This window comes from Hemitrygon akajei, chromosome 10, assembly GCF_048418815.1.
Source record: "Hemitrygon akajei chromosome 10, sHemAka1.3, whole genome shotgun sequence".
In the NCBI taxonomy this organism is placed as follows: Eukaryota; Metazoa; Chordata; class Chondrichthyes; order Myliobatiformes; family Dasyatidae; genus Hemitrygon; species Hemitrygon akajei.
Window position 1 is genome coordinate 149,865,340 of NC_133133.1, and position 19,924 is coordinate 149,885,263.

Here is a 19,924-nt window from a genome sequence, read left to right on the forward strand (position 1 = left end):
GGCGAGTATTGTTGGTACTAGAAAACTTTGGGTAAACCTGAAGATTTCTTAGTTGTGATCATAACTCGACGGGGTTTCTACTGGTAGTGAGATTGTGCTGGGTAATAGGACCAGAAGTTGTGCAGCTTCAGGCCAAATGCAGCAAGACCGGGACAATATTCCCTCCAAGGTGTGCGCATCTGCGTGCACAAACATCTTTTGCTTCTAGCGCACAAAAGAACTTAAACTGCTCACAAAAGGTTGTCACCCTCTACCTCACTGGCATGTTAGCTTTATTTCATGATCATACACAATCACATTTCCTTTTCTGATTTCTGATGTGGACAGTGTTGACAATGTGGAGTTTGCGATGATTTGTCTGCAGATTTTAGAACTGGCTTATTGATATTATTTTTATTGAAGAAATTACTCAGTGCTCACATGTTGTTGTCACTGGGCAAAAAAATCGCAGAGGCCAAGGTTTTTGCGCACACTGGTCATTAGAAATGAGAGGGAACATCGGGCCTGTACATCATCAAGCTCCTGGTTGATTAGTGCCAAATAACATTCATGCCACACAAATGCCAGGCAATGACAATATCCAAAAAGAGAAAATTCAGCTGTTACTCCCTGACATTCAAAGGCATTTCCATCATTGAAATCACCGCACTCAATATCCTGGGGTTACCAGTAACTAGCAACAGAACTGGAGTAGCTCTATGCACAGTGTTTCTATCAGAGCAGGTCAGAGGCTAGGAGTCCTGTGGCAAGCAACTCACCTCTTAGCTCCCTGTTAGGAATCTCTGTTATTCATTATGTATGTAAATAATTATGATGAGAATGTACATGGTGCAATTAGCATGTTTGTTGATTATATTTAAATTAGCAGGTCTTGTTGATAATGAAGCAGGTTTCAGTGAATTGCAAAGAGACCTTGATCAGTTAAGGAGATAGGCTGAAGAACAGCAAATGGATTTCAATTTAGATAAGTGTGAGTTGATGCATTTTGATCATTCAAACCTGGGTAGGACTTGTACAGTGAATGGCAGGTCATTGATGAGACTTTGGCTGAACCGGATTTGATCAGGGACCTCGAGGTAAAGGAACCATTAGGAGGTAGTGACCATAATATGATATGTTTTAACCTACAATTTGAGAAGGAGAAGGGAAAATTGGATGTGTCAGTATTACAGTTGAACAAAGGGAGCTATGGAGCTATGAGGGAGGAGCTGGCCAAAGTTCAATGGAACAATACCCTAGCAGGGAAGACAGTGGAACAAAAATGGCAGGCATTTCTGGGAATAATGCAGAAGGTGCAGGATCGGTTCATTCCAAAGAGGAAGAAAGATCCTAAGGGGAGTAAGGGGCGGCCGTGGCTGACGAGGGAAGTAAAGGGCAGTATAAAAATAAAAGAGAAGAAGTATAACATAGCAAAGATGAGCGGGAAACCGGAGGACTGGGAAGCTTTTAAAAAGCAACAGAAGATAACAAAAAAGGCAATACGCCAAGAAAAAATGAGGTACGAAGGTAAACTAGCCAAGAATATAAAGGAGGATAGTAAAAGCTTCTTTAGGTATGTGAATAGCAAAAAAATAATTAAGACCAAAATTGGACCATTGAGGACAGAAATGGGTGAGTTTATTATGGGGAACAAGGAAATGACAGATGAGTTGAACAGGTACTTTGGATCTGTCTTCACTAGGGAAGACACAAACAATCTCCCAGATGTAATAGTGGCCAAAGGAACTAGGGTAAAGGATGAACTGAAGGAAATTTATATTAGGCAAGAAACGGTGTTGGATAGACTGTTGAGTCTGAAGGCTGATAAGTCCCCGGGACCTGATGGTCTGCATCCCAGGATACTTAAAGAGGTGGCACTAGAAATCGTGGACGCATTGGTAATCATTTTCCAATGTTCTATAGATTCAGGAACAGTTCCTGCTGATTGGAGGGTGGCTAATGTTGTCCCACTTTTCAAGAAAGGAGGGAGAGAGAAAACAGGGAATTATAGACCGGTTAGCCTGACGTCAGTGGTGGGAAAGATGCTGGAGTCAATTATAAAAGAGGAAATTACGACACATTTGGATAGCAGTAGAAGGATCAGTCCAAGTCAGCATGGATTTATGAAGGGAGAATCATGCTTGACTAATCTTCTGGAGTTTTTTGAGGATGTAGCTATGAAAATGGACAAGGGAGATCCAGTGGATGTAGTGTACCTGGACTTCCAGAAAGCTTTTGATAAAGTCCCACATAGGAGATTAGTGGGTAAAATTAGGGCACATGGTATTGTGGGCAGAGTACTGACATAGATTGAAAATTGGCTGGCTGACAGGAAACAAAGAGTAGTGATTAACGGGTCCCTTTCGGAATGGCAGGCTGTGACCAGTGGGGTACCGCAAGGTTCGGTGCTGGGACCGCAGCTGTTTACAATATAGATTAATGATTTAGATGAAGGGATTAAAAGTAACATTAGCAAATTTGCTGATGACACAAAGCTGGGTGGCAGTGTGAAATGTCAGGAGGATGTTATGAGAATGCAGGGTGACTTGGACAGGTTGGGTGAGTGGGCAAATGTATGGCAGATACAGTTTAATGTGGATAAATGTGAGGTTATTCACTTTGGTGGCAAGAACAGGAAGGCAGATTACTATCTAAATGGAGTCAAGTTAGGAAAAGGGGAAGTACAATGAGATCTAGGTGTTCTTGTACATCAGTCAATGAAAGCAAGCATGCAGGTACAGCAGGCAGTGAAGAAAGCTAATGGCATGCTGGCTTTTATAACAAGAGGAATTGAGTATAGGAGTAAAGAGGTCCTTCTGCAGCTGTACAGGGCCCTGGTAAGATCCCACCTGGAGTATTGTGTGCAGTTTTGGTCTCCAAATTTGAGGAAGGACATTCTTGCTATTGAGGGAGTGCAGCATAGGTTCACAAGGTTAATTCCCGGAATGACGGGACTGTTATATATTGAAAGATTGGAGCGACTGGGCTTGTATATACTGGAATTTAGAAGGATGAGGGGGGATCTGATTGAAACATATAAGATTATTAAGGGATTGGACACACTGGAGGCAGGAAGCATGTTCCCGCTGATGGGTGAGTCCAGAACTAGAGGCCACAGTTTAAGTATAAGGGATAGGCCACTTAGAACAGAGATGCAGAAAAACTTTTTCACCCAGAGAGTGGTGGATATGTGGAATGCTCTGCCCCAGAAGGCAGTGGAGGCCATGTCTCTGGATGCATTCAAGAGAGAGTTAGATAGAGCTCTTATAGATAATGGGGTCAAGGGATGTGGGGAGAGGGCAGGAACGGGGTACTGATTGTGTATGATCAGCCATGATCACAGTGAATGGCGGTGCTGGCTAGAAGGGCCGAATGGCCTACTCCTGCACCTACTGTCTATTGTCTATTGAAAGTGGCTCCGCAAGAAGACAGGATTGTGAAGAAGGCATTTAGGGTGCTGGACTTCATTAGTCTGGGTTTAGGAATAGACAGGTTATGTCACAGTAAGACAAGTCATTAAAGAGGCCACAATTTGAGTATTGTGTACAGTTCTGGTCTACTTTTTAAGGGTGCAGAAGAGATATATATTCCCTCCACCTCCCCTCTTCTTCTATTCCCGACTCTGGCCTCTCACCTGTCCTCACCTGCCTATCACCTCCCCCTGGGTCTGCCACTCCTTTCCTTTTTCAGATAGTCCACTCTCCTCTCCTCTCAGATTTCGTCTTCTCCAGCCCTTTATCTTTCCGATCCTCCTGGCTTCACGTGTCACCTTCTAGTGTGTCATCCTTCCCATCCCCCCACCTTTTTATTCTGGTGTCCTCCCCCTTCCTTTTCAGTCCTGAAGAAGGGTCTTGACCCGAAAGGTCCACTGTTTATTCATTTCCATAAATGCTGCCTGACCTGCTGAGTTCCTCCAGCATTTTGTGTGTGTTGCTTTGGATTTCCAGCATCTGCAGATTTTCTCGTGTTTTAGACATCCCATCAAAGATACATGAGGGTGCTTCCTGGACTAGAGGCTCTGAGTTATAAGGAGAGATCGGCCATGTTGAAGCTAGAGGAATGAGAGGTGACCATATAGAAGTTGATAAAATCCTGATGAGTATGGACATGTTAGACATTCTTAGTACTTTCCCCAGGGATGGGATGTCCAAAACTAGAAGATGCATATACAAGATAAGAAGGGAGAGATTTAAAAGAGAAAAGGCCATGGCTAAAAACTACCTTGCTGTGAAAGAGCACATCCTTTCTCACCTTGACATGAAAAGTCTTTCTTGTTGTGTCTGTGAACAACCATCGAGATCTGTTTATAGCCTAATGTAGCATGTATTGTCCCATATCAGCATATGTATTTTTTCCTGTTCTGTGTGTGGTAATAGCTTTGTAGATCAAACTGCTTTAGAGCAACACATGACCTCGCACCGGGGTATGGAGTATTTATTTGAGTGTAATTTTTGCAGCAAAAAAGGTGTATAAGATGATGAGAGGCATTGATCGTATGGATAGTCAGAGGCTTTTTTCCAGGGCTGAAATGGTTGCCACAAGAGGACACTAGTTTAAGGTGCTGGGAAGCAGGTACAGAGGGGATGTCAGGGGTAAGTTTTTTACTCAGAGAGTGGTGAGTGCGTGGAATGGGCTGCCGGCAACGGTGGTGGAGGCAGATACGATAAGGTCTTTTAAGCGACTTTTAGATAGGTAGATGGAGCTTAAAAAATAGAGGGCTATGGGTAAGCCTAGTAATTTCTAAGGTAGGGACATGTTTGGCACAACTTTGTGGGCTGAAGGGCCTGTATTGTGCTGTAGGTTTTCTATGTTTCTAGATCTGAGCAGCAACTACTTTACATAGAGAATAGGAAGTACCTAGAATGAGCTGCCGGAAGATCTGCTGAGACTGAGTTGGGTACAATTGCAACTTTTAAGAGGGTATTGGATAGGTACATGGGAGGGAGAGACTTGGAGAGTTATGAGTTGAACACAGGCATTTGAGATTTGCATGGAGTATGCTGTGGTTGGCATTTGAGCCAAAGTGCTTGTTACGTACTCTGCAGCTAAATGGATTGTTCTTGTGTAGAGCTGGCAAAGATTCAATAGCCTCCTTGTTGAAACCTCTATGTGATTCATGTTTGTAAATGTGCATCAAAACACAGCACTCGTGCTTGCCAATGTCCACAGAAAAGGAAGCAAGTAGTGAAAATCCCAATGGGGGAATACTGTTTCAATTACCATCCCAGTGGAACTGCTGACTGTGTGGAGAAAGGGCTGGGATGTACCCGGTTTGGAATCTCTTCCACATTCCAAGCTGTATCTCTGGAACTGTCCTCTCTGGCCCAGGCATTCCAGGAACATTGCATTTGTTTGCATTTTTCCACTCGCATTCCCACCCACTCTGCCCCTTCATGTCCATTGATGAGTTGAATCTGTATTTCTGTGTGGCAATGTGTACTGAGTATCAGCACCTGGGCAGCCTTAGACAATACCTCTGGTCTGAATTTCCTGTGCAGGCACCAAGTCAAATTCTTATGTTTCAGGGCTGCCTTGCTTTCTGCATCATTGAAGCATACTTGATAATCATGAATGTTGCCAACATTGTAATAATCAGTTTTACATATGACATAATATCTGGGGAGGCTCAGCATATTCGAAGCATAATGGGCGACAGTCCGCCTTAAGCAGTATTCATTGCAGGCCATTGAGCTGACGGAATCAAATTTGGTCTATTTATTGGACATGACAGCTCCATCCTATTAATTATAATTGCCTGCCATTTCTCTACTTCCTTTCTTTTTAGAAATGCCTTTGCTTGTCATATAGATGTGTGACTTTCAAACAATTTAAATTATCCATCTACACATTCCCTGCACCAAAACCCTGGGAGACAGTACTTGTCACCACTAACTACTCTCAAAATGCCCCATTATTTAAAAAAAAATGCCTCTGCCAACTTGCTCTGAACCTGCTTCTTGTTTGTACTCTTGTTTCAGTTGCTTGGGCTGAACCTTGGCAGTGCCTCTTGAATTCCAGTGGTGTGTAACAGTACATGACCAGGAGATAATTGATGGCACTTATCCAGCACAGGGTTTGGAGTAGTCTGGTGTAATACTTATGATCCACAATGTTACCTGAGCCTTAACATTGCTGCTTTCCTTGACTTCTTGTGGAGACATGACATCTCCCTGTAAAATACTCTGAGATTCATTCCTTCACTTCTAATTAACACTCTTCCTTTTTTAAAAAAGGAATTAGTTTGTCCTCTTTTTTTCTGGGTATACTATGTTGAAGTTAGCTAGGTGGATTGAATTTGATTCCAGAAAAAGCAAGATATGACTTGTTTGGCCCAATTAACAATGAACTAATTTGTATCCTTTTTTAAATATTCAGTAGTAGAAGTCTGTTTATTAATTTCACTGATTCAGTTTTTTGCTGTGATGCTCTTGCAGGTCATTCAAACCAGACTTTGTTCTCATTCGTCAGCACGCGTACAATATGGCCCAAGGTGAGGACTTTCGTAACCTTATCATCGGCTTGCAGTATGGTAGAGTGCCTGCGCTTAATTCCCTCCAGTCCATCTACAACTTCTGTAACAAGCCCTGGATGGTGAGTTTGAGTGCTTGTGTCTTGTGCTGTAGTATTTCGGTCTTTAGTGGAAGCCATGTGAAAGCATTCTAGATCATCTTCTGTTAGGTCAACCTCATTGACTTTGGGCTCTTGGTTCAAATTGCTTTGTTCTGGTAAGTTAAGCACGGGTGACCGATTTCTACTGTACACCACGGCCTGGCTTATATCTTGCACTGAAGCCAGGAAGGAGACTGCTGTGAAATTGAAAGGCAGCCTATGGTCAGCCAATGGTCAACAGCATCTTACTCCCATACTGCTTCTCAGAGAGATAGCAGAAAGTAGATCTAGACTCTACAAAGCAGAAGATAGCATTTTCAGTGTGTTATGTTTCTGGACCAATCACCTAGAGGAGTGGACATTTGACCCAAATCCACTTTGAATCCCACCATGGCAGCTGGGTAACTTAAATTCAATTAAATATATCCATAGTAAATATAATTCCTGGAATAATAACCATGAAATGTGGTCGATGTTTAAGGATCTCTTGCAGGATGTTAGGGATAAATTTGTCCCGGTGAGGAAGATAAAGAATGGTAGGGTGAAGGAACCATGGGTGACAAGTGAAGTGGAAAATCTAGTCAGGTGGAAGAAGACAGCATACATGAGGTTTAGGAAGCAAGGATCAGATGGGTCTATTGAGGAATATAGGGTAGCAAGAAAGGAGCTTAAGAAGGGGCTGAGAAGAGCAAGAAGGAGGCATGAGAAGGCCTTGGCGAGTAGGGTAAAGGAAAACCCCAAGGCCTTCTTCAATTATGTGAAGAACAAAAGGATGACAGGAGTGAAGGTATGACCGATTAGAGATAAAAGTGGGAAGATGTGCCTGGAGGCTGTGGAAGTGAGCGAGGTCCTCAATGAATACTTCTCTTTGGTATTCACCACTGAAAAGGAACTTGATGACGGTGAGGACAATATGAGTGAGGTTGATGTTCTGGAGCATGTTGATATTAAGGGAGAGGAGGTGTTGGAGTTGTTAAAATACATTAGGATGGATAAGTCCCCGGGGCCTGATGGAACATTCCCCAGGCTGCTCCATGAGGCGAGGGAAGAGATTGCTGAGCCTCTGGCTAGGATCTTTGTGTCTTCATTGTCCACGGGAATGGTACTGGAGGATTAGAGGGAGGCGAATGTTGTCCCTTTGTTCAAAAAAGGTAGTAGGGATAGTCCAGGTAATTATAGACCAGTGAGCCTTATGTCTGTGGTGGGAAAGCAGTTGGAAAAGATTCTTAGAGATAGGATCTATAGGCATTTAGAGAATCATGGTCTGATCAGGGACAGTCAGCATGGCTTTGTGAAGGGCAGATCGTGCCTAACAAGCCTGATAGAGGTTTTTGAGGAGGTGACCAGGCATATAGATGAGGATAGTGCAGTGGATGTGATCTACATGGATTTTAGTAAGGCATTTGACAGGGTTCCACATGGTAGGCTTATTCAGAAAGTCAGAAGGCATGGGATCCAGGGAAGTTTGGCCAGGTGGATTCAGAATTGGCTTGCCTGCAGAAGGCAGAGGGTCGTGGTGGAGGGAGTACATTCAGACAGGAGAGTTGTGACTAGTGGTGTCCCACAAGGATCTGTTCTGGGACCTCTACTTTTTGTGATTTTTATTAACGACCTGGATGTGGGGGTAGAAGGGTGGGTTGGCAAGTTTGCAGACAACACAAAGGTTGTTGGGTGTTGTAGATAGTGTAGAGGATTGTCAAAGATTGCAGAGAGACATTGATAGGATGCAGAAGTGGGCTGAGAAGTGGCAAATGGAGTTCAACCTGGAGAAGTGTGAGGTGGTACACTTTGGAAGGACAAACTCCAAGGCAGAGTATAAATTAAATGGCAGGATACTTGGTAGTGTGGAGGAGCAGAGGGATCTGGGGGTACATGCCCACAGATCCCTGAAAGTTGCCTCACAGGTCGATAGGGTAGTTAAGAAAGCTTATGGGGTGTTAGCTCTCATAAGTCGAGGGATAGAGTTTAAGAGACGTGGTGTAATGATGTTGCTCTATAAAACTCTAGTTAGACCACACCTGGAGTACTGTGTCCAGTTCTGGTCACCTCACTATGGGAAGGATGTGGAAGCATTGGAAAGGGTACAGAGGAGATTTACCAAGATGCTGCCTGGTTTAGAGAGTATGGATTATGATCAGAGATTAAGGGAGCTAGGGCTTTACTCTTTGGAGAGAAGGAGGATGAGAGGAGACATGATAGAGGTGTACAAGATATTAAGAGGAATAGACAGAGTGGACAGCCAGTGCCTCTTCCCCAGGGTACCACTGCTCAGTACAAGAGGACATGGCTTTAAGGTAAGGGGAGGGAAGTTCAAGGGGGATGTTAGAGAAAGGTTTCTCACTCAGAGAGTGGTGGTGTGTGGAATGCACTGCCTGAGTCAGTGGTGGAGGCAGATACACTAGTGAAGTTTAAGAGACTACTAGACAGGTATATGGAGGAATTTAAGGTGGGGGGTTATATGGGAGGCAGGGTTTGAGGGTCGGCACAACATTGTGGGCCAAAGGGCCTGTACTGTGCTGTACTATTCTATGTTCTAAATGTCCAAATTATCCAAAATTTCCAATCTATTCAGTAATATCATTTGGAGAAAATAAAGCTGCTTGTTTCGGTCAGATAGACACCCAAAGTACTTTCATTAACTCTTAACTGCTCTCTGAAATGGCTTAACAATTTGCTCAATTTTAGAACTATTTGCCATTGTCTATGATACCCACTTCCCATGTTAAATAGGAGGCATGTAACACTTGTGCAGGGCTTAGTACAGACAGTTTCCTTACACCCATTGAATTAGTGTGGGCTAGTGTAAATGAGAGCTTGAATGGTCAGTACGAAAGGGCTTATTCCATGTTGTATGATTTATGGCAATAGAAACCAAAATACTTCAAATATTTCGCAGACCAAGCAGCCACTGTGGGAGAAAAATAGGTGCAATGCCTTTGGTCAAAGATCTTCCATCAGGCTTACCCAATATATTAACGGACAAGAGCCGGGTTATTAAATGTGAGTGAAATGAGTTTCTTTTATCTCTGGGTAATGCCCACCTTGGTTCAAAGAATTGTTGCTGAGCATCTTAACCTGCAAAATGTTTCTGAGAAAGTAGAAGGTTTAAGCTACTTGGGATGTGGTAGCACACTGGTTGTGATAGTGAGTCTGTGCCTTGGAATTTGAATTGGGAAACATGAACTCAAGTCCTATCATAATATGTACTGTAACTTCAGGTAATAAATAAAAAGCTGGTTTGGTTATCATCCCACTGATGAAATGCTACAAATATTTTATCTTCCACATAATTTGAAAAGGTATTGAATAGATCCAAAGACAGGCGGAAGGTTTTGAAACAAAGGTTAGGAGACTGTGAGGAATTAAAAGTGTGTAAGCAGGTTGGCACATGGAAAGGAATGGTAAGTAATTATCTTATGATGCATTGATGTGGGGAAGCTTGGTTTGTTCTATTTTTTATGGCAAGCTTAAGTGAAAGTGACTGACTAAAATGACCCTGATTAAAACTACATTTCTCTTTATTCATTCTAGTCTGAAATGTCCTAGCTGACAAGTTCACTTTAAGTTGTTTCTTCAACTGTTTGCTTGGTCTGCACCTTGAAAATATTTGAAGGAGGGAGTGTACATGAAAGATAGACTTTGCGTATAAGCAGACTATCTTTTTGCAATAGCTTGATTCCACTATGTACGTCACTCACTAACTTAATGGAAGATGCCTGTGAACCTGAAAATATATGTATGAGCGGATAGACCTTAATCTTTAAAATATATTTTTGCACATACATTTTTGAACATATAATTAACTATAGTTCATTGCTATTCTTGCATGGAGTTGTGAAAATTGTGGTAAGGCAAGGATAGTCTGGGGCAGTTGTAGTCAAGCAAGACCTTTGAAGTGAAACTGCCGGAGATGCCTCTGTTTACTGCAGATGAGCTAGGCTGTGGTGACTGTGGCAGTGTGTACTCAAGCCAGACGAGTGAGGCTCCTGCAGTGAGACTTTTCCAGAAAAGCCTTCCTAAAACATAGCATCCTTTTACACAATAGGGGGTGCCAGAGACAGGTGAGAAAAGAATGGTGGAACGATGTGAAGTATACCCAACAACTAAGACTATTGTCACTACTAACTTCAAAATATCATTGGCTGTACGCTTGAAGTTTTGATTGACTTTAACACCTCCATTGTGAATGGCGAATGATCTTACGAGTAAGGAATTCAAACGTATATAATCTACAATGATCAATATCCATAACTGTTAAGCCAATTCTGTCTGAACAGTTTTCTGGACCCAGTTATTTCATTTATTTTATTTTATTATTGGTGACAAAAGTTACTTCAGCAGTTACTACCTCAGTGTTTGTAAAGAAACAATTAGCACCAGAGTCTGGGGATGAACTAGATGTTGTAGCTCTGCCCTCCCCATCCAAGCACAGTTTCAATAAAACTCATATCAGTACTTGGTGAGGCTGACATCAGCCAGTGCCCTGCTACTGGTGGCAGTTCCCAATAGCACTACAGGAGATGGAGAAGGAGGGTGCAGAGGGAATGGGTGAAATGTTAATTGAAATGTACATTGAACGGATCTAGTAGGAGCTCTAAGAAAATGTTTCCCTTGCCCTATAAATTGACATAAAAATGCATTGGATAGGAGACAATGATGTGAGTGAATATGTAGAACATGTGCTTAAGTGTTTTCAAAAGTATCTGGACTAACTCTACAAGTGAAGACGCCCATCTTAATAAACACTGTTGTAAATAAGTTGTAACCTAAATTAAAGGAAAAGCATATACTATTACTAGCGTGAGATGCTGACATATATGTACTTTGATAACAAAATTTACTTTGAGCTTTGATGAAAGAGTTAAGGAAAATTGTGAGTGTTTTGCAATATTGCCAAAAGCAATTACAACATCAAAGGATTAAAGCTGTTAAGGGGAACATAGACAATACTTGTGTGAAACTTCTCAGGCTGCTCCACTGTAGCCCCTGGGCAATATTATATATTTTTCTTTCCAATATTTTTATTTGTTTCTACATAGAGGAATGCAGAGTACAAGAAAGTGTATATAAGAGGTCAGAAAAGATTAAAAAAATCCACCAGTTACATTATATCTGTTCATAATCAATTACATTACCCCGTATTCATATAAGTTAATCAATAGTTATACTAAACTATACTAATTTATTACAAAATAAAAAAAATCAAAAAAACTCTAACCCCTGCCAAGATTGAAGCTGTTTATTAAGAAGAAAAGAAGGTAAAGGTATTACAATAGTTATCCGATACAATTTGGATGTTATTTTAACTCATAGCTTTTTAGATATTTAATAAGATCTGCAGTCACCAAACTTTGGCTAATTGGATTAACTTCTGCTTAAAATTTCACTGTAAACTTTGGTTCTTAACATTACTTGCTTTATACACATTTGGCTTATGTGACCCATTTGTGACTGGTAATTTTTGTTTTGAGCAATATAGTGTTAGAAAATACTATTCTAAATGTGAAATAAACTCTAAATAATTCTTTGATCCAACAAACATGGAAATTTGACAGTGGACATGGTAGGGGTAAACATGGGGATGTCTCCAAGGGGTCCTCATTTTTCTTTGCAAACTACCTGGCCACTGGGCTTGAAAGTACTCTTGCGCCAAGGCAACTTTGATAACAGTTCCCACCTGCATCACCAGCAGCACCATAGACTATGAAGTTTACTTTAAATAATCCATTCCTGAACTGTTACTTAAGAACTTGCACAATCTGAATTCTGCCTGTTGTACAATGCCACCTGATGTAAGCCCACATGTAATTTGTCTTTGGCAGTTTTTTCTCCCGATCTGATACTAGACAAGAAACAGAATATTTTAGTGGATGTGCAATGTGTGCTTGCTATAGATAATAGCTGAGGTGGCACAGCTACCTTCCCTTCCTTTCTGCTCGAGCAGCTGAACCTTTTTGCCTTAACAAAAGCCTGCGCCCTTGCAGTCAGTGCACTGAATCTCGTTCCGCCTTAGGAGTGGCACAAGACATTGGACAGTTATGGAAACATCGTGTGTTTCTCACCTCTTCCGAACTCCAATAAAACACAGTGAACTATGAACCCTTTCCTGCTTTTAAATTGGTTACTGCAATTGCTTATAGATTATGTGCTCATACCAACGGGAAGGGTGAAATAACTGGAGGGAACAAACAAGCTGACTCCTTTGCTAAAATGGCAACAGTAGATCTTTATGACCACATGGCACTCCAGTGCAGTCAGGCTGCGATACTTGACAAATTCTTTTGATGAACTAGTACAATTGCAGCATGATGAACAGACTCTGTGGACTGAAGTACACTTGTGTAAACTTAAAGGGTGATGGGGATAATCAACCATGAGAGGTTTTTGACCATAGCAAGAAAACTAGCAGCAATTGTGTGATTTGGTAGAGGCAAAGTTGTGAAAGACATTATTTGCTGCCACTGCATCCTTTCCCAGGAGGATATTTGTACATCTCCAAATGGACTTTACGTTGTTGCTTTTCACGCCCTGTGGCGCATCGGACAGCATTTTTGCCATTTCCGTAGCATTTGACTGTTTTTTACAAGGCCGAGTTGCTAGCTCGATGCTCAACCCAGCATGGATTGAGTGGATAAGGAGCCAACCAGATTTGAACATGGGACATCTCACCTTGAAGTCCAGTGCTGATGCCACTACACCACCAGATGGCAAATGGACTTTATGCAGTTAGCAAAATGTTTGGGTTCTGATTATACACCTGTTATTGTGTTGTTATCTCCATGGGTAGAAGCTTATCAAACTTAGAGAAATGATGCTGTAACTATTGCTTAATTTTATTACGAGAGTTTATTCCTAGGCTTGGGTTCCCTGAGGAAAATCTCATGATAATGGCTCTTACTTTACGGCTAACCCTAATGCGAGGAACTGACAAAAGCCATATAGAGCAATCATTATTTCAGCTGCCTTCATCACCATCAATCTTACCGGGCAGCTGGAAAGCAGAATGGGCTACTGAAAAATAGGTGAGCTAAATTGCGTGTCCAGATCAAGCTAAAGTGGCCAGAGGGGGTTCCGCTGGCCCTCATCACAATCTGCTGTGCTCCAAACTGTGTAAGAGGTCTACCTCCACATCAGATAGTTTTGAGATATCCCATGCTCTTGCCAGTGGACTCTCCTTCTTTAATGAAACAGATGGACATCCGCACTATGAGTGAAAGCATGTTGCAGTATTGTATAGCTCGTAAATGTCCCCATCACCAGGTTCTTCAAGCCCAGAAGATTGTTCTGGCTGCAGAGTGTCAGACCGACAGCCGGGAGATTGGGTGCTGGCGAGAGCCTACTGACGAAAGAGCTGCCGGGAGCTGCTCTGTGAAGGTCCGTTCCGAGCGGTGCTGACCACATATACCATGTTAAAGGTCAAGGAGAGCTGGCACCTTTTGCATGCTAAGCCATCGGTGCCACGTGAGCGGAAGACCCTTTATGGTAAGGACCGATGGACTGAACAACTGATCTTTGCTATTTGCCACCTTAAGAAACCAATATGCATTATAAATGTCGGGTAATATGGGCACCTATTGTCTGCCTAAGTGCAGATGTATCCCACAACACCAACACTTCTCTTTGCCTTGGTTATGAAACTGCATCTCGTACTAACTGGTCCTGTTATTGGGTGTGTTCTGGAGAGGGTCGATACATTCGAAAAGTGGTATTTATACCCCTGGATTACAGTGCATTTGATTCCGTGTTTTATTTAAATAACGAAATTTGAACTGTAAAGGGAGCCCAGGACTGCACTGCCTATGGGAATGACTTTTGCCACTGCATCTGTTTAGAGGGTTGGTTATCAACCAACTTACAACAATTGCATAACCAAACCACCCCCCACACCCCCCACTCTGAATCTGCTACATGGGGATGGGGGGAAGTGAAGTATGTTACTATGAACTATAACCATCAAAGAAAAGGTCTAGATTTGTATAACAGTATGTGCAAGCTGAAACTACTAGTGACCCTCCGAACTCTGTTAATGCTACTTACTGGGTATGTGGCTGACAGGCCTATCACTGGCTGCCAGGCGCCCTGCTTCTAAAATGGGATTCATAGCAGAGGTTGGTGTTATCTGGCTTACGCAATATCACAAATGTACCACTTTCCCACTGTCCTACTGTGGGGGGCTACTATCGAAGGACTATGGAGACTGAGTGTTTCAGGATTGTAGTGTTCCTCTTCTGTGAAACCTGCCAGACAGGCCCGTGAAAGCATTAACATAGCCTCAGCACTGCTGGAGAAAATGGCTACTAACACAGCCTTGATGCTGCATGCCACGAGCCAGGCTATCAATGATATTACATTTGAAGTGCTGACAGTTGGCACTGTACACCCCCCTCCCAAAATGACTAGCACTAGACTTTCTGTTGAATAAGAGAGGTGGTACTTGTGCCATTATTAACCGGGAATGCTGTACACACCCCCCTGATCTCAGCAGCTAATAATGAAACTGACCGTTTCAGAGATCTACATTATTGAAGTTCAGTACGATTTATGCTGTCCTCTACAGAACAAAGAGAAAGGAGAGGTGAGGATAGCCTGGGAGAGTTGTACTCAAGTGAGACCTTTGAAGAGAGAGCACGGGAGACACCTCTGCCTTCTGCAGATGAGATAGACTGAGGTGACTGCGGCAGTGTGTCCTCAAGCCAAGCAAGCGAGGCCTCTGTAATGAAAGACTTCAGAAAGATTTTCCTGAAACATAGATTCCCTTTACACAGTAGTGGGTGTCTGGGCCAGATAAGAATAATGGAAGGATGTGAAACATACACAGCAACTGAGGCTCCATCATCTTTACTAACTTCAAAATACCTTTAGCTGTCTGCTTGAAGTTTCAGTTGAACTTAATACCTCTGTTGTGAATAGGGATTGATCTTACAGGTAAGGAATATAAAAATGTACGATTTACAATGGTCAATATCTGTAACTGATAAGCCAATTCTGTATTTAAAAAAATGCAATTTTCTGTTCAGACTTCAGAGCAAAGATATTTTACTTTATTATCAGTGATGACAGAGTTTCTGAAGCTGGTTTCCTGACGAGAAACCAGCAATTAATTTTCAAAAGCATTTATTGTGTCTCCAATAGCCTGGCTAAACAACGTTATTAATGGGAAATTGGGAAGTGAGTGCCGGCTGATTAAAGATCGGGCAGAATGTTAGGGGTCCAAGAACTGAAACCTGTTATAAACTAAGGGTAGCAACTGGATAAACAAATGAGGTGCTGTGGGAACTCAGTGGGTGAGAGAAGAGGACAGACAAAATTTCAACATCTGCAGCCTCTTGTGACTTGAATTGACTGGACGAGTCCTGCTCCCGCTACCCATAATTTAAAGCTATACTGGCTTTGCAGCAGCAAACAGGATTTAAGCTGGTGAAAAATTTTGATGCTGAGAGTCAGAACTTAGGTGCTATATAAATCCAAAAGCTTTTTTTCCTTTGCATAAAATGTTGCGGAACATCCTGATATTAATCTGAATGTGGGTATAAGGATCTTCCTTAACTTACAACTGTTTAATTTACAATTCCCCTAAAGAGCTACCGATTTTCTGAAGTAGCTGTCCTTAATTTGCAAAGGGTTAGATTGATCTTGAAGCAGGTTGATAGGCTGGCACAACAGTGTGGGCTGAAGGGCCTGTGCTGTCTCTATTGTTCTATGTTCTATAATATATACAAGAACTAATTGGATAAATGGGGTGCCTTCCTCTATGCCCATGCAGCATGTTGTGGTGATATTACTTCCTTGTAGATAAGTATAATATCTTCAATCTCACTATTGCTCTGGTTCTGCATGACTAGCATCCTGTACCTTGTGAAAATACCCTTTATAATTCCTACTCCATATACGTAATTAAGAATGCCTAGGGGGATTGCATTCATAACCACAAGAATTTTTAAAAGGAGAATTTTGCATATTGACTTAAAATCTGTGATCCCTGAAGCCTTTCTAGCAAGACTGATTTAAATCCCAACTAAATGTATTCAATTTGAAAAGAAAATGTTTATTCTTTCCTCAGGAGTTGCCTAACTGCTAAGTGCCATTCTGTGATCCTACTGCAGAACTCTGATATTAGATTTCCTGTCAGACTTCTCGTGTTGCACGTACCCAATTTCCTCCAACTTATGACCTTCCTTTTTCAAATCGTGAACATCTGGCACTTCCCAGATTCAGTGTGCTGCTGAGGCAAGTGGCTCTGTCAAGTTAAACCTGGTTCAGTCCCAACACTGGTCCTGAGTTGACTTGTATCCCATTGTATATTTTAGTGAAATGGGTATAGAGAGTGACTTTGGAAGAAGCTTTGGAGGAGGGCATTTATCCAATTAAAAGTAGGCCGAAAAAAGAGAGAATGAACACAAAGTCTGGGAATTATTGACCAATGAAGGATAGTGTAAGAACAGAGTAAATAGCAATGAGTGAAAACTACAATTGAAGAGTTATTTCCATCTTCCCACCTTTGGTTAGTACCACTTTTGAAAAAGAACAAGAAACATTCGTTGCAGCATTTTTGCAGTGGTTTATTATGATTGGAATAACGTATCTGAAAGGGCTGTAGAATAATTTATCACAATAACTTCCAAAACAAAGCTAGACGTGAACTTGAAAATGGGAAACATTCGCAGAAGTTGAGTGGAATTCCACGGAGTCAGCAGAATAGGATTGACACGACTTTGGGCCAGATTCAGCTGCCTCAGTACAATTGGCACTTAGCCTTTCCCAGGGAATCTCAGCCCGTTGTAAGTCTGGGATGTGCTGAGTGACAGTTGTCCATTAGCCAGGAGAATATGCTGTCTGATCTGCATCAGCCAGATCTGGTTTTGGAGCGGCGACTCCGTTCTCTTGAATGTGAATTCCTAGATTAAGTGCAAAAGCTAAGTTTGGTTATCAATTCTGTAACTTTATTTTTTGTAATTTTTATGTTTTTTTTAATTTGATTTTAATTTTTTGTTAGTACTGTTTAATCATTTTATTGCTATTTAATTATTTAAAGCAACCTTAACAGCTTCAAGGCCATTCAGAATTTTCAAGGCATTTAGAATTCCTCCAAAATCCTCACAGCCCTAAAAAGGCAAGGCTGTGCCCCCAGCTTCATCTCCCGTCAAAGACTGGCCCAAAGGTGGGATCTCGGAGGAAGCCAGCGTACAACTGTTGTCTCTGAGGTGTGCAGGCTCTGCTCACTCATTGCCCCACTTGTGGCCCAAGTGCTGAGAGTGTGGGTGGTGAGCCCCATAATCCTACCCTATGATTCAACACACTGGGGTGACCTGTAAATTCACGTGTCAAGTCTTGAATAACATAACGACTGATAAAGAATGCTTTGCTGCACTTTGACATGTTAATTTCTACCTTATTTATTACTTTATCTTCCTTGACTTAAGCTAGAAATGTGAAGAATTACTAATGCTGTTTACAAAAAGGAAATAGTTTTACGTGTTTCAGGCTTTCCATATGGCGCTCTGGCAGGCAGAGCACCATAGAGCAGACTCTTGCCCATCAATCCAGCTAAATTCAAACTGGAATCTACAGATGAAAGGGACAGCTTGTAGATATGACACAGTATGCTTTGGTCCCTTAACTTGCAGTTGGTAGGAAGTAAGTAGAAAGAAGCCACTTCAAAGCTGTAGCTGTGTGTCTAGAGAGAGTTGCTGCAAGAGAATCTGTCACCAGCTGAGCCAGGTATTTCCTACAGTTCCTTTCTGATTTGCAGTGTTTGGAAAGTTAAGAACTGAAGCATTTTAATTTTCTTTCGGTATTTTTCTATTTGCTGCTGAAATATGTTGGCCTAAGGGCCATGCACTGAAGAAGCACGCGCCTGTTACTAAGTTAGTGTCCGTGTGCTGATCCTTGCATGCGTGTGATTGATATGTCCGTAATGCTGTTAGCTACGGGCAGAAGCTGGCTGTTAGATTTTCTGCGTAAACCAGCCGCATTTGTAGGAAGCTAACTTGTACATATGTGCATCTCATTGGAGACAAGTCAACCTTTCAGCGAGCATCAGTCCCTAATATATTTTCTTTGTCTAGGTTTTTTAAATAAATGGAATATCCTGTGTAGGGAGAAGGCACAAGAGATATAAAATAAACACCGAGGAGGAAAGTGGCCTTAAGGCAAAGTAACTTGAAGTTTTGTTAATGGTTATTGTTATGAAGGTTAAAACAGTGTTACCACACGTTTTCATTTCTGGCAGTGGTTCTTGGACAAAGTTTCTGGCTCTAGGCATTGTTCTCAGTTCATCAAATTAATCCCTTGCATCAAATTTCACTCAGTCCATGCAAAGCTTGGTGTTTCATTGACTTTTGGGGGGCTTTTTGCAGGACAGAGTTTCATGTCGTTCCAAAATCTGATCTCCACTGCCTGGATTTAATTTTCTGCAAAGCCTCTATCCAGGACCCATTCACATTTTGAAAGTGACTAGGAGACTCACTGTGGGGAGTGGAGTGCAGTTGAGTCTATACTCTTCTCTTGCATTTCCCACAGTGCGCTTTGATAGAATTATTTAATTTTAATTGCATGTAAAATAAATCCCTTGTAATTACTGACATGAACATTCTGCTCCCACTGTACTTATGCATGTGTGAACACTGTGAAGCGTGTTGCTTCTCTTCATTACAGTGGCCTCCAAAAGGTTTTGTGATTTACCAAGCAGCGGAGCAGATCCGTGTGTGTCCTCCTGGGTGAGAGGGTGAGGAGATTCTTGTGTAAAAGGTCAAGTGTGCTTTGCAGAGGAAAGTCAATTGAAAGGAGGATGGCCTACTTTCCAAATCTGCCTGCATTCATCTTTAGTCTATTCTCAGGACGGTGGTGGTAGAGATTGGAGAGTGTCAAGCTGTGTCTGAAGGAGTTTCCATGGTGTCACTTCTACAACAATTGTACACACACTTGTTTTGCATTTGAATTGTGTATATACTCTGCTGAATTATAGACAGGTAGAATTGCTTCAAAGTAAACCAGTGAGCCAGCCGGTGGTGTAGTGGTGTCAGCACTGCACTTCAAGGCAGATGGTCGTGAGTTCGAATCCAGCAATGGAAGAAAGGCCTGGTATGAAAACCCAATGGACAAGTATCCATAGGATTGCCATGAGCTGACGACGACTCGATGACACTCAACAACAAGAAGAACAATTTTGCGTGTTGCAAAATTTGTGGCCCATCCTGGCTGGATTGTTCAATCTCGTTTGTGATTGAAAGCATTCCCGTTGATTAGAAGAAAAGTAAGTATAGTGTTTAGTAATGCTGGTTTTGCCAGGCAAGGAAGGTGCAGCATTTGGAGTCAGTAACAAGGATGCTGAGCGCTT

At 42.0% G+C, this 19,924-nt stretch overlaps 1 protein-coding gene across 2 annotated transcripts in view; it reads left to right on the forward strand.

Moving 5' to 3' along the window:
- LOC140734814 (synapsin-3-like) overlaps positions 1 to 19,924 on the forward strand; it is a 315,531-nt gene that overhangs the window by 162,806 nt on the left and 132,801 nt on the right. For both annotated transcript variants that reach the window (XM_073059372.1, XM_073059373.1), the window contains exon 5: positions 6,414 to 6,570. In XM_073059372.1, the coding sequence (XP_072915473.1) occupies positions 6,414 to 6,570 (157 nt within the window). The remainder of the gene's footprint in view (positions 1 to 6,413; positions 6,571 to 19,924) is intronic.